Source organism: Rattus norvegicus, chromosome 1 (assembly GCF_036323735.1).
Source record: "Rattus norvegicus strain BN/NHsdMcwi chromosome 1, GRCr8, whole genome shotgun sequence".
Lineage (NCBI taxonomy): Eukaryota > Metazoa > Chordata > Mammalia > Rodentia > Muridae > Rattus > Rattus norvegicus.
Genome location: NC_086019.1, coordinates 236,718,867 through 236,731,736, shown reverse-complemented (window position 1 = coordinate 236,731,736; position 12,870 = coordinate 236,718,867). Strand labels below are relative to the sequence as shown.

Here is a 12,870-nt window from a genome sequence, read left to right as displayed (position 1 = left end):
TGTGTGTGTGTGTGTGTGTGTGTGTGTGTGTGTAATTTATTTACTTTACATTCCAATCTCCCCCCATATGAAATATTTTTAATCAGTATTGATCTTAGGATGTGTGTGACCTCCAATTATAAATTTTTGTTTAAAAGAGCAATGTGTTGCTATATATTCAAATGCTAAATTTTGGACTGCAAGATCTAGTGGCTCCAAGACAAGCAGACCCTCATGTAAACCAGCTTTTGTTGTATAAAAGCTGCCCTGTAAGTTACCCAGGACTGGTTAATAAAGATGCCTACAGTCTATAGCTGGGCAGAAGAGAGGTAGGCAGAACTGGGAGTTCCCAGGCTTGGGAATCTCAGGCAGGGTCCACGAGAAGAGATGGACATGAGGAGAGAAGGAAAACATGGGAGAAGGAAACTCACCATGGTGTAGGTGAGTGCATAGCCATGAGGCGTAGGAGTGGCCCAGGAGGAATATGGCAAGTGATTCCTCAGGGTTGACAGGGAAGTAAATAAACTAGCTTATGAGATTATCTGCTCAGTTCTAATGCTTTAAGGTTTATCCTAAATATAAAGGTTTTGTGTCTTTTTTTTTATCTTTTTTTTTTTTTTTTTTTTTTTTCCGGAGCTGGGGACTGAACCCAGGGCCTTGCGCTTGCTAGGCAAGTGCTCTACCGCTGAGCTAAATCCCCAACCCCGGTTTTGTGTCTTTTATTTGGGACCTAAATTATCTAAGGTGAGGAAGATATTACCAAATATTATTTACTACAACAGATCAATGTTTTTCATATTGTTACCAACTTTAATCAATGTTATACTTTTTTAATCCAACTTACAAGTTAAAATATTAAGGTCCAGAGATAAACTGAGGAGAAAACGTTGATTCTGACTTCATTTCAAATTAAAGTATGTAATTCCCACCATCTATCTCTTTCCTTCCATACGTGAGGTGCGCATTGCTGCAAACCTCACAGCTAATGGTGCAGAGCCTTAAGACACTGTACCTTTGCCTGCCCTCCATTCCAGACTGAAACTGAGCAGCTAAGATTTTATTTCTAAGATAAATCCCAACTGACCCAGGACAAAAGAATTTGAATTTTTATATCAAAATAAGTCTACTGGTTGTTCAAAAAAGTCAAGAAGGAAAAGTAAGCGAAAGTCAATTAAACACTGGGTAAAATTTCCTTGAAACCTCTATAGGGAAAATGTTCCCCATGTGTTTATAAAACTGACTCCAACACTCACACAACCTACTTAACACATACTCTAGAGAGTATTTTACCACTGGAGCCTTCTTTTTTATTCATATATTTCAACTACAATTAGTAACAGTTACCTCAAACTTTCCTTAAGATTAGAGAGGGTTACATCATGGAAGACTGCACAAAAATTCTAAAAGAAAAAAAATCACCTATCAAACTTGACAAGATTGAGCTAAAATAATGACATCAAACTCTCAATCTAAGTGGAACACTTATACCACACAGGAAAGAGCTTGATGGAGTTGGTCAGTTCTATCCATTTTAGCTATCCACATTTGGTCAACTCTTGTCCTAAGTGTCTGACTGGGGTAAGGGTGGACAATATTTGTTCACCATGACTTGACACTTCTGATTACCAAGGAGGGGTGGAGTGTATTTCTAGGTGCTGAGGTGGTTTCTGGGCATGTTTATCACTGAGTACCTCCTTATAAGATCTAAAGTCTTAGGTAACTGGCTACCAAGAGAAGAGAAGCTACAGTGAATGCACACATAGGAGAAATGATTGGGGAAGGTGGTTCCCAATCTTCCTAGTACAGTTCCTCATGTTGTGGTGACCCCCAACCATAAAATTATTTTTATTGCTACTTCATAACTACAATTTTCCTACTGTTATGAATTGCAATGTAAATATATTTCCAATGGTGTTAGGTGACTCCTGTGAGAGAGTGGCTCTGCCTCTGGGACCCAGAGGTAGAGGAGAAACAATGTTATAATAGGAAGCTTTAGTGAAAATAAAACCAAACCCAACCTTGGAAAGCTGGGAGAACTTTTTTTTAAGAGTTTCAACAATATTCACTAAAGTTTAAAACCCATACAAAGAAACTGTAAAGTAATACACAACCATAGGAAATAAAGGATATGTTAAACAAACAAACAAACAAACAAACAAACAAAATCATCACTGAGCAAGTCTAGGTATTGAAATTCTTTATTTATTTTGGATTTTTGAAGTAGGGTTTCTCTGTGTAGCCAATCAAAACCATTTAATCAACAAGCTTAGATATGTTCACTGAGCTACAGAGGTCATGGACCTATCATTGTTGCTGTGGTTGAAGTGTGGTGAGGTCAACAGGTCAGGAGACACCTGCCATAGAACAGAGAGTTTGCCTTTTACAGTTTGGGGAGGAAGTTATACAAACATGCCACACCAAAGGAAGGATCAGAGTCTTCCAGGAAGTAGAGAAGAAAGGGGGAAACCTGCCTTGGTTTACATGGTGGCCTACTTAGTTTTACATCATCTTGTCACAGGCTTTCGTACTCTGTGAAGAGGACTGTCAATTGAAAAAAAAAAGCCTCCTTAAGACTGAGCTGTAGGTAAGTTAATAGCACATCTTCTTAGTTCGTGGTTGATGTGGGGAGGCTCACTGAAGGCAGTGCTAGCCCTGGGCAGGTGATCCTGGTTGCTTTAAGAAAGCAGGCTGAACAAGCCATAAGGAGCAAGTCAGTAAGCAGCACTCCTTCTCGGCTCCTGTTTCAGTTCCTGTGGCAACTTCTCTTGGTGATCAAACAAACCCTTTCCTCTGCCTTTTGGCTACGGTGTTTTATCCCCATAGCAATAAAAAGCCCAAATCACATGGGAAGAAATGAGTGAAGCCATTGGCAGGTAAGGATGATCTTTATTTGGTACGTGGCTCTCAGAGAAACAGGAAAAGGTGATTTTTTCCAGTGAAAACAAAGATCTAAGATGTCAGAGTTTCCAAATTACAAAAAAATTAAAAGCTATGATCAGAACAGAAGATTTTTTTTTAAAGTTTTATAATTGTCACAGTCTGATACACATCCACTTCAGTAAGAATATAATTCTTTTTAAGGGGCTAAAAGTTTGGTTAATTGGGCTTTAATGCTATTATTCCTAGCGATCAAACTAAATGCAAAGCTTTATTAATGTTTGCCAGTAATGATAATTTACACATATCACATCTAAAAGATCTCTTCATATGAGCTCCCCCACCCCACAGTCTTGCTCTTGCTAAGTATTTAGCCCTGGCTGGATTGGACCCTGCTATGTAGCCCAGGTTTATTTTGAACTTGCAATAATTGAGCCTTAGCCCCTCGAGTGCTGGGATTATAGGTGTGTGTAATCCAATGAACAGTAGAAGCTTCTCTTTTGCACAACTAAAAAATTTTTTTACCAAAAAATTTTTGTATAAAAGCTGCCCTGTAAGTTACCAGGTTTTTACATTTGTATCAAGGTTGTAAGAATGCTGTTTGAATTGTGGTATGAACTCAGAAAATTGATTTTCTGAGAATTCCATGTGGGGTACAGATTTTCTTCCTGACCTCTGAAAGTATTAGAAGCATTGAAAGCAGTCTGACACGACGTATGATTCAAATAATGTTGCTAGTGTCACTGAAATTACTTCACAATGCATCAGTTTCCTACATGGGGCTGTTCACATGTCAGTTTCAGACTGAATTCAACTGTTTCTCAAATCTATAGCAAAAGCTGTTTTACATGCAGGGTATAACTTAGTGGTAGAGTTGGCATGTATGTTGCCCAGGTTTAATAATCCCAGCACACACAAAAACCAGCTATTTCCCAAAGTCATCCATTCCCTGTTAAGGAGAAGGTAACTCTTTGTGTTCAAAACAATGTTAATTTCAGCCAAAGCTAAAAAAGTTTACAACAAAACTTTACCACCACTAAGCCATCAAACAGCTGTTGGGCAACACTAGTCTAAACATTCAGTTCTTATCTGTGACGAAAACTAAAAGCAACCAACATGGGCTTAAAAGTCTGAGTTTCACAAGCCTCAGAATCTGTCCAACTATGTCCTTTCTGTTTCATATGTTATTTTTGCTTTCAATTAATGCCCTTCTTAGAGGAATCTACTTAAGTTTGTTCTGAACTAATAATTAGTTTTCTTAACTTCTTTGAGTATTTTATAAATCTGGAGATACTGTATACAGGCTGTGCACACAGAGTAATTCTCAGCTTTTCACACTCAGCACTGGCACTTCAAATAAACTATAACAGCAGTACTATACAACTTGATAATTCATCAAGAATTGAACAACTGGGACTGGAGAGGTGGCTCAGAGGTTAAGGGCAGGGTCTGTGAGATCTGCAACTCTGCTACAAGAAGTATAGAACTACTTGATACTTTTGGTCATCGGGAACATTTTCAGATGAGCAGCCCAGTCAACATGACATTCCACAGACTAGAAAGGGGCTGGCTCAGAAGATTATAAAGAGAGGGACACAAGTGTTGTTTGGGGACAGCAGAAGGGATAAAGTTAACAAAAAAGAAAACAGTGGCTGCAAGGGGACAGAGTAGGGTAGCATAGGCCACAGAAATCAGTATAGCTTTATATCACAAAAAGATACTATGTGTGTGAAAGACTAACATGAACTCATCTTAGAAAATCCCATTTAAATGCAACTTTAGGATTCCTTAAACAAAAACAGCAATGTGAAAGTCTACTTACTGACACTGCTATCATGGTACTGTTCGGCCTCCATTCAGCTTGTGTGTAAGATCCAAACTGAGCAGACGATTTAGCTGGTTCCTTGTATGTTACAATTAACACACTGGGCTGGAAGAAAATAAGTATATTTGAAGTTATTAGTATATCACAGAAACATACAAGCTATTATTTATAGAATGTACTGGAAATATTTTAAGCTGTTGCAAATGTCAAACCATCCACCTTCAATAGTTCACATAAGTTACCAAAGAAAAGCAAGATGTTATGCATGCATCCACTGAATGAGCTAGATTTGTGACTTTCCAAAATAGAACCATGTCTAACTATGTTCATAGGTGAATTAAGCCAAATATTTAAAAAAGAAATTATGTTAGTTCTCTATAACCTTCCCTAAGACAAGAGAGACAAGGGATTGGGATCTTTCCTAATTCATTTTGTGAGTCCAACAGTATCCTACCCAAACCAGACAAAAACTACTACAGAAAAACCAAAAATTAGCAGACTAGAGCCTCTCACGAATTTAGATGCAGAATTTCTCAATAAAAATCAGCAAATTGAATCTAACAAGGAACCATGTACCACGGCCAAGTGGATTATATCATAGTCATTCAAGACTAATTCAACATTCAAAAGTCAAATAAACTAAAGAAAAATTATATCAATAAAGCCCAAAAAAGCATCTTTTTATTGGTTATTTCATTTACTTACATTTCAAATGTTATCCCCCTTCTAATTTTCCCATCCACATCCCCCTATCTATTCTCCCTCTCCCCTGCCTTTATGAGGGTGCTCCCTGACCTGCCCACCCACTCCCACCTCAGAGACCTAGCATTCCCCTGCACTGGGTCATTGATGTCCCACAGGACCAAGGGGTTCCTCTCCCCCTGATGACAGATTAGGTCATTCTCTGCTACAAATCTAGCTGGAGCCATAGGTCCGCCCATGTGTACTCATTGGTTGGTGGTTTAGTTCCTGGGAGCTTTGGGGGGTCTGGTTGGTTGATAGTGTTGTTCTTCCTATGGGGTTGCAAACCCCTTCAGCTCCTTCAATCTTTGCCCTAACTTCTCCATTGGGGTTCCTGCTTGTTTGGCTGTTTGCATCCTCATCTGTATTGGTCAGGCTCTGGTAGAGCCTCTCATGAGACAGCTGTACCAGGCTGCTGTCTGCAAGCACTTCTTGGCATCAACAGTAGTGACTGGGTTTGGTGTCAGCAGATGTGATGGATCCCTAGGTGGGGCAGTGTCTAGATGGCCTTTCCTTCAGACTCTTCTCCAAACTCTGTCCCTGCATTTCTTCTTGACAGGAGCAATTGTGGATTATTATTTGTGAGGTGGGTGCCTATCAACTGGATATCAACTGGATATGGTCTCTACAGTTTCTATCTCCCCTTTGTTGGGTATTTTGGCTAATGTCCTCCATATTGGGTCCTGGGAACCTCTTAGATTCCTAGCATCTGGGACCTTCGAGTGGTTATCACTTAGTTCCCCTTCTCCCACTGCTACACTACTTTCAAATTCCTGACCCTTTGTACTTCTCCATCTCCTCCCATATCTGAACCACCCCTCCTTTTTTCCTTCCTTCTCCTCTCTTTCTCCCAGACCTCTCTCAATCTACCTCTGGAGATTATTTTCCTCCCCCTTTTGAGTAGGACTGTAGCATCCACACTTTGGTATCGTGGTATTCCAAACTTTTTTTCAGCTAATATCCACTTATCAGGGAGTATATGACATGTGTGTTCTTTTCTGACTGGATTACCTCACTTAGGATGATATTTATAAGTTCCATCCATTTGCCTGCAAATTTCATAAAATCAATGTTTTTAATAACTGAGTAGTATTCCATTGTGTAAATGTACCATATTTTCTGTATCCATTCCTCTGTTGAGGGACATTTTAGATTGTTTCCAGCTCTAGCTATTATAAATAAGGCTGCTATGAACACAGTTAAGCATGTATCCTTATTATACATTAGAGCATCTTTTGGCTTTTGCCCAGGAGGAGTATATATAGCTGGGTCCTTAGGTAGAACTAAGGAAACAATTTTCTAAGGAACCTCCAGATTGATTTCCAGAGTGGTTGTACCAGCTTGCAATCCCACCAACAATGGAGGAGTGTTCCTCTTTCTCCACATCCTGGCCAGCATCTGAGTTTTTGATCTTAGCCATTCTGACTGGTGTGAGGTAGAATCTCAGGGTTGTTTTGATTTGCATTTCCCTGATGACTAAAGATGTTGAACATTTCTTTAGGTGCTTCTCAGCCATTCAATATTCCTCAGTTGAGAAGTCTTTGTTGAGTTCTATACCCCATATTTTAATAAAGTTGGTTATTTGGTTCTCTAGAGTTTAACTTCTTGAGTTCTTTGTATATTTTGGATGTTACCCTTCTATCAGATGTAGAGTTGGTAAAGAGCTTTTCCCATTCTGTGGATTGATGTTTTGTCCTATTGACAGTGTCCTTTGTCTTACAGAAGCTTTGCAATTTTATGAGGTACCATTTGTCAATTGTGACCTTAGAGCATAAGCCATTGATGTGCGGTTAAAGAAATTTCCCCCTGTGCCAATGTATTCGATTCTTTCCTACGTTCTCTTCTATTAGTTTCAGTGTGTCTGTTATTTTGTGAAGTCCTTGATCCACTAGGAGTTGAGCTTTGTACAAGGATGAGCTTTGTTCTACGTGCCAGTTGAACATTTGCTGAAAATGCTGACATTGTTCCACTGGATGGTTTTGGCGTTTTTGTCAAAGATCAAGTGACCATAGGTGTATGGGTTCATTTCTGGGTCTTCAATTCTATCCATTGACCTACCTACCTCTCTTTGTACCGATTCTATGAGGTTTTTATCACTATAGCCCTGGAGTACAGCTTGAGTTCCAGGATGGTGATTCCTCCAGGAGTTCTTTTATTGTTGAGAATAGTTTTTGCTCCTAGGTTTTTTTGTTATTCCAGATATATTTGAGAATTGCTCTTTCTATCTCTGTGTAGAATTGAGTTGGAACTTTGAAGGGGATTGTGTTGAATCTGTAGATTGCTTATGGTAAGATGGCTATTTTTACTATGTTAATCCTGCCGATTCATAAGCATGGAAGATCTTTCCATCTTCTGAGGTCTTCTTAGATGTCTTTCTTCAGAGACTCGAAGTACTTATTATACAGATCTTTCACTTGCTTGGTTAGAGTCACACCAAGATATTTTATATTATTTGTGAGTATTATAAATGGTGTTGAATCCCTAACTTATTTCTCAGCCCATTTATCCTTTAAGTAGAGGAAGGCCATTGATTTGTTCGAGTTAACTTTATATTCAGCCACTTTGCTGAAGTTGTTTATCACCTGGAGGAATTCTCTAGTGGATTTTTGGGGTCACTTATGTATACTGTCACATCACCTGCAAACAGTGATATCTTCAGTTCCTCCTTTCCAATTTGTATCCCTATGATCTGCATCTGTTGCCTAGTTGCTCTGGCTAGAACTTTTGAGCACTATATTGAATATATAAGGGGAAAGTGGGCAGGCTTTTCTTGTCCCTGATTTTAGTGAGATTGCTTCCAATTTCTCTCCATTTAGTTTTACATTGTATCAAAGAGTATCCAAATTAACAAAATCAGAAATGAAAAGGGAGACATAACAACAGAAACTGAGGAAATCCAAAAAAATCATCAGATCCTACTACAAAAGCCTATACTCAAGAAAACTGGAAAATCTGAATGAAATGGACAATTTTCTAGACAGATACAAGGTACCAAAGTTAAATCAGAATCAGATAAACTAAACAGTCTCATAACTACTAAAGAAATAGAAGCAGTCATTAAAAGTCTCCCAACCAAAAACAAAAAAACAAAACAAACAAACAAACAAACAAAAAACACAAAAAAACCCACAAAAAACAAAAAAAACAACCAAAAAAACAAAACTCAGGACCAGAGGGGTTTAGTGCTGAATCTATCAGACTTTTGTAGACGACCTAATACCAATACTCTGCAAACTATTCCACAAAACAGAAACAGAAGGAATGCTATCCAATTCATTCTATGAAACCACAATTATACTTATATTTAACCCACACAAAACCGAACAAAGAAAGAGAACTTCAGACCAATTTTGCTTATATCAATTACAAAATACTTAATAAAGATTCTTGCAAACAGAATCCAAGAACACATCAAAATGATCATCTATCATGATCAAGTAGGCTTCATCCCAGGGATGTAGGGATGGTTCAATATATGGAAAATCATCAATGTAATCCACTATTTAAACAAACTCAAAGAAAAAAAAAACACATGATTATCTCATTAGATGCTGAGAAAGCATTTCACAAAATTCAACACCCCTTCATGTTAAAAGTCTTGGAAAGATCAGAAATTCAATACTTACACATAATAAAAGCAGTATACAGTAAACCAGTAGCCCACATCAAACTAAATGGAGAGAAACTTGAATCAATCCCATTAAAATCAGGTACTAGACAAGGCTGCCCACTCTCTTCCTACTTATTCAATATAGTAATCAAAGTCCTAGCCAGAGCAATCAGACAACAAAGGGAGGTCAAAAAGATACAAATTGGAAAGGAAGAAGTCAAAATATCACTATTTGCAGATGATATGATAGTATAATTAAGTGACCCCAAAAATTCCACCAGAGAACTCCTAAACCTGATAAACAACTTTAGCAAAGTGGCTGATATAAAATTAATACAAACAAATCAGTAGCCTTCTTCTACTCAAAGGATAAACAGGCTGAGAAAGAAATTAGGGAAATGACACCCTTCACAATAGCCCAAAATAATATTACATATTGTGGTGTGACTCTAACCAAGCAAGTGAAAGATCTATATGACAAGAACTTCAAGTCTCTGGAGAAAGATCTCAGAAGATGGAAAAATCTCCCATGGTCATGGATTGGTAGGATTAATATAGTAAAAATGATCATCTTGCCTAAAGCAATCTACAGATTCAATGCAATTCCCATCAAAATTCCCACTCAATTCTTCAGAGTTAGAAAGAACAATTTGCAAATTCATTTGGAATAACAAAAAACCCAGGATAGTGAAAACTATTTTCAACAATAAAAACACTTCTGGGGGAATCACCATCCCTAACTTCCAGCTGTATTACAGAGCAATAGTGATAAAAACTGTATGGTATTGGTACAGAGACAGGCAGGTAGATCAATGGAATAGAATAGAAGACCCAGAAATGAACCCACACACCTATGGTCACTTGATCTTTGACAAAGGAGCTAACACCACCCAGTGGAAAACAGACAGCTTTTTCAACAAATGGCGCTGGTTCAACTGGTGGTCAGCATGTAGAAGAATGCAAATTGATCCATTCTTTTTTCCTTTTGCAAAGCTCAAGTCCAAGTGACTCAAGGACCTCCACATAAGACCAGATACACTGAAACTAATAGAAAACTGGGGAAGAGCCTCAAACACATGGGCACTGGGGAAAACTTCCTGAATAGAACATGCTATAAGATCAAGAATCAACACATGGGACCATCTGTTGTTGTAAAAATATAAAATTTTTTTTAAAAAGTATGGTTGTCTTTTATCCCACTAGGATCAGCACCACAGTGCCCCAAGATATCTGCTGGATTTCTTGCCAGAAGCACACATTCCAATTCCGTGGCAGCCCAGACTAGCTGCCCCACACTCCATTACATTCCATCTACACATGAAAGAACATACAACACAATAACCTTAGATCTAATTGGTAAGATATAATTGCCCACCTACACATACAAAGCATAGTACCATCCATCCCTTAAGAACATTAATAACAACCTGTAAATACACAGAGTGGAATCTTAACGTCACCTGCCATGGCTTCTCACCTTTTCCCTCCTGTCTCTTCCTTTCTGTTCCAGTCTCCTCCTCTTCCTTCAAACTTCTCTCCCGCCCATCCTTCCTTCTCCTCCAATGACAGGCCTCTTTCTATTCTGTACCTGCCCCTCACCTATATTTTATAAATTCAATGGGGAGAAGGTTCTGGTGAAGTCACCTGAGTCCTGAGTATGTGACTAGACAGCTGTCCTTGGGACAGTGGAATTAACATCAAAACACTGATAACTCCAAGGCAAACCACAACAGGGACCCTGTTCTCAGTCCAATGTTTGGCTGTGAGCATCTCCCTCTGTATTGGTCAGGCTCTGGCAGAGCTTCTCAGAAGACAGCTATATCAGGCTCCTGTCAGCATGCACTTCTTGGAATCTGAAATATTGTCTGAGTTTGGTGTCTGCATATGGATTGGATCCCCCAGGTGAGGCAGTCTCTGCTCCGTACTTTGTCCAAAAGTTATCTCGATTCTAAACTTTTGCCTTGAGAGTTATATTTTACAGAGTGTGCCTACTTGGATTCCTGGTCTCAAGGACTTTCAGCTGGGTCCAATCAGGACACATTGGCTACAGCATATGCTTCATTCTTCCTACTCTCTACCCCTCCAAGGATATCTCAATGCCCATGTACAGCTTGAAGAAGTTATGAAGGAGTTGTCACCCCAATTCCCTGGACTTTTGGGGGGGCTGAAAGCAGTTATTCTAAAGTTGTTTTTATGAGGAATTTAAAGTTGGTTGTAATTTAACAGGGAGGAATTAGCTAGATTGAGTTGTACAGTCATAATCTCATTTGGTAACTAAGATAAAATCATATCTTTGCTTTGGTATAGAATTTATTTGTCAAAAAAAGTTTAAAAGTACAAGGTTTAGAGCCAGTCCTTCTAATGATGTCATTACAAACTTCTGAGTTGATTACACATGTGAGTTAAGGGCCAAATAACAAATTCATGGCTCTGACTTTGTGAGACTACTTTCAAGATAATATTAAGATATAAAGACAAAAGTCCAACTTACTTTATATAGATAGATGGTTTTCGAAAATGTTAGAAATCCACAAAATTTGAGATTTAAAGTTATCTTTTGTTGAGACATATCTGCTCCTAACAGTTCCCCCCTTTGGTGGATTTAATAAAGAATTTGAATATCTCTACCTCCAGGTGAGGCAATACTTTGTGGCTAGGCGGCCACTGGACAAAACTGCCTGTTTCATCTGCAAAGACAAATTATACAAAATAGTTGACGGATAAACCCTGCCAAGACAGGGTGATCAGCCCTTAAAAAACTACATTTCAGACACCCGAGGATCCCGGCCCGCAGCAGCTCTCTGCTCCCAGACCCGGTGAGAGAGAGACCCAACCGCCTGGTCAGGTGGGCACTCCTGAGGCTGCAGAGCGGAAGAGACCACCAACACTGCTCACCCCTGCCCACATCCCTGGCCCAAGAGGAAACTGTATAAGGCCTCTGGGCTCCCGTGGGGGAGGGCCCAGGAGCGGCAGGACCCCTGTGCCTGAGACACCGCCGGAACCTGATAGAAACAGACCGGATAAACAGTTCTCTGCACCCAAATCCCGTGGGAGGGAGAGCTAAACCTTCAGAGAGGCAGACAAGCCTGGGAAACCAGAAGAGACTGCTCCCTGCACACACATCTCGGACGCCAGAGGAAAAAGCCAAAGACCATCTGGAACCCTGGTGCACTGAAGCTCCCGGAAGGGGCGGCACAGGTCTTCCTGGTTGCTGCCGCTGCAGAGAGCCCGTGGGCAGCACCCCACGAGCGAACTTGAGCCTCAGGACCACAGGTAAGACCAAATTTTCTGCTGCAAGAAAGCTGCCTGGTGAACTCAAGACACAGGCCCACAGGAACAGCTGAAGACCTGTAGAGAGGAAAAACTACACGCCCAAAAGCAGAACACTCTGTCCCCATAACTGACTGAAAGAGAGGAAAACAGGTCTACAGCACTCCTGACACACAGGCTTATAGGACAGTCTAGCCACTGTCAGAAATAGCAGAACAAAGTAACACTAGAGATAATCTGATGGTGAGAGGCAAGCGCAGGAACCCAAGCAACAGAAACCAAGACTACATGGCACTATCGGAGCCCAATTCTCCCATCAAAACAAACATGGAATATCCAAACACACCAGAAAAGCAAGATCTAGTTCCAAAATCATTTTTGATCATGATGCTGGAGGACTTCAAGAAAGATATGAAGAACTCCCTTAGAGAACAAGTAGAAGCCTACAGAGAGGAATCGCAAAAATGCCTGAAAGAATCGCAAAAATCCCTGAAAGAATTCCAGGAAAACATAAATAAACAAGTAGAAGCCCATAGAGAGGAGACACAAAAATCCCTGAAAGAATTCC

At 39.7% G+C, this 12,870-nt stretch overlaps 1 protein-coding gene across 4 annotated transcripts in view; it reads right to left on the bottom strand.

Moving 5' to 3' along the window:
- Positions 1-12,870, bottom strand: part of Ric1 (RIC1 homolog, RAB6A GEF complex partner 1) — a 99,199-nt gene that overhangs the window by 66,363 nt on the left and 19,966 nt on the right. For 3 of the 4 annotated variants that reach the window (NM_001427735.1, XM_006231255.5, XM_006231256.5), the window contains 1 exon segment: positions 4,679-4,786. In NM_001427735.1, the coding sequence (NP_001414664.1) occupies positions 4,679-4,786 (108 nt within the window). 4 annotated transcript variants of the gene reach the window in all.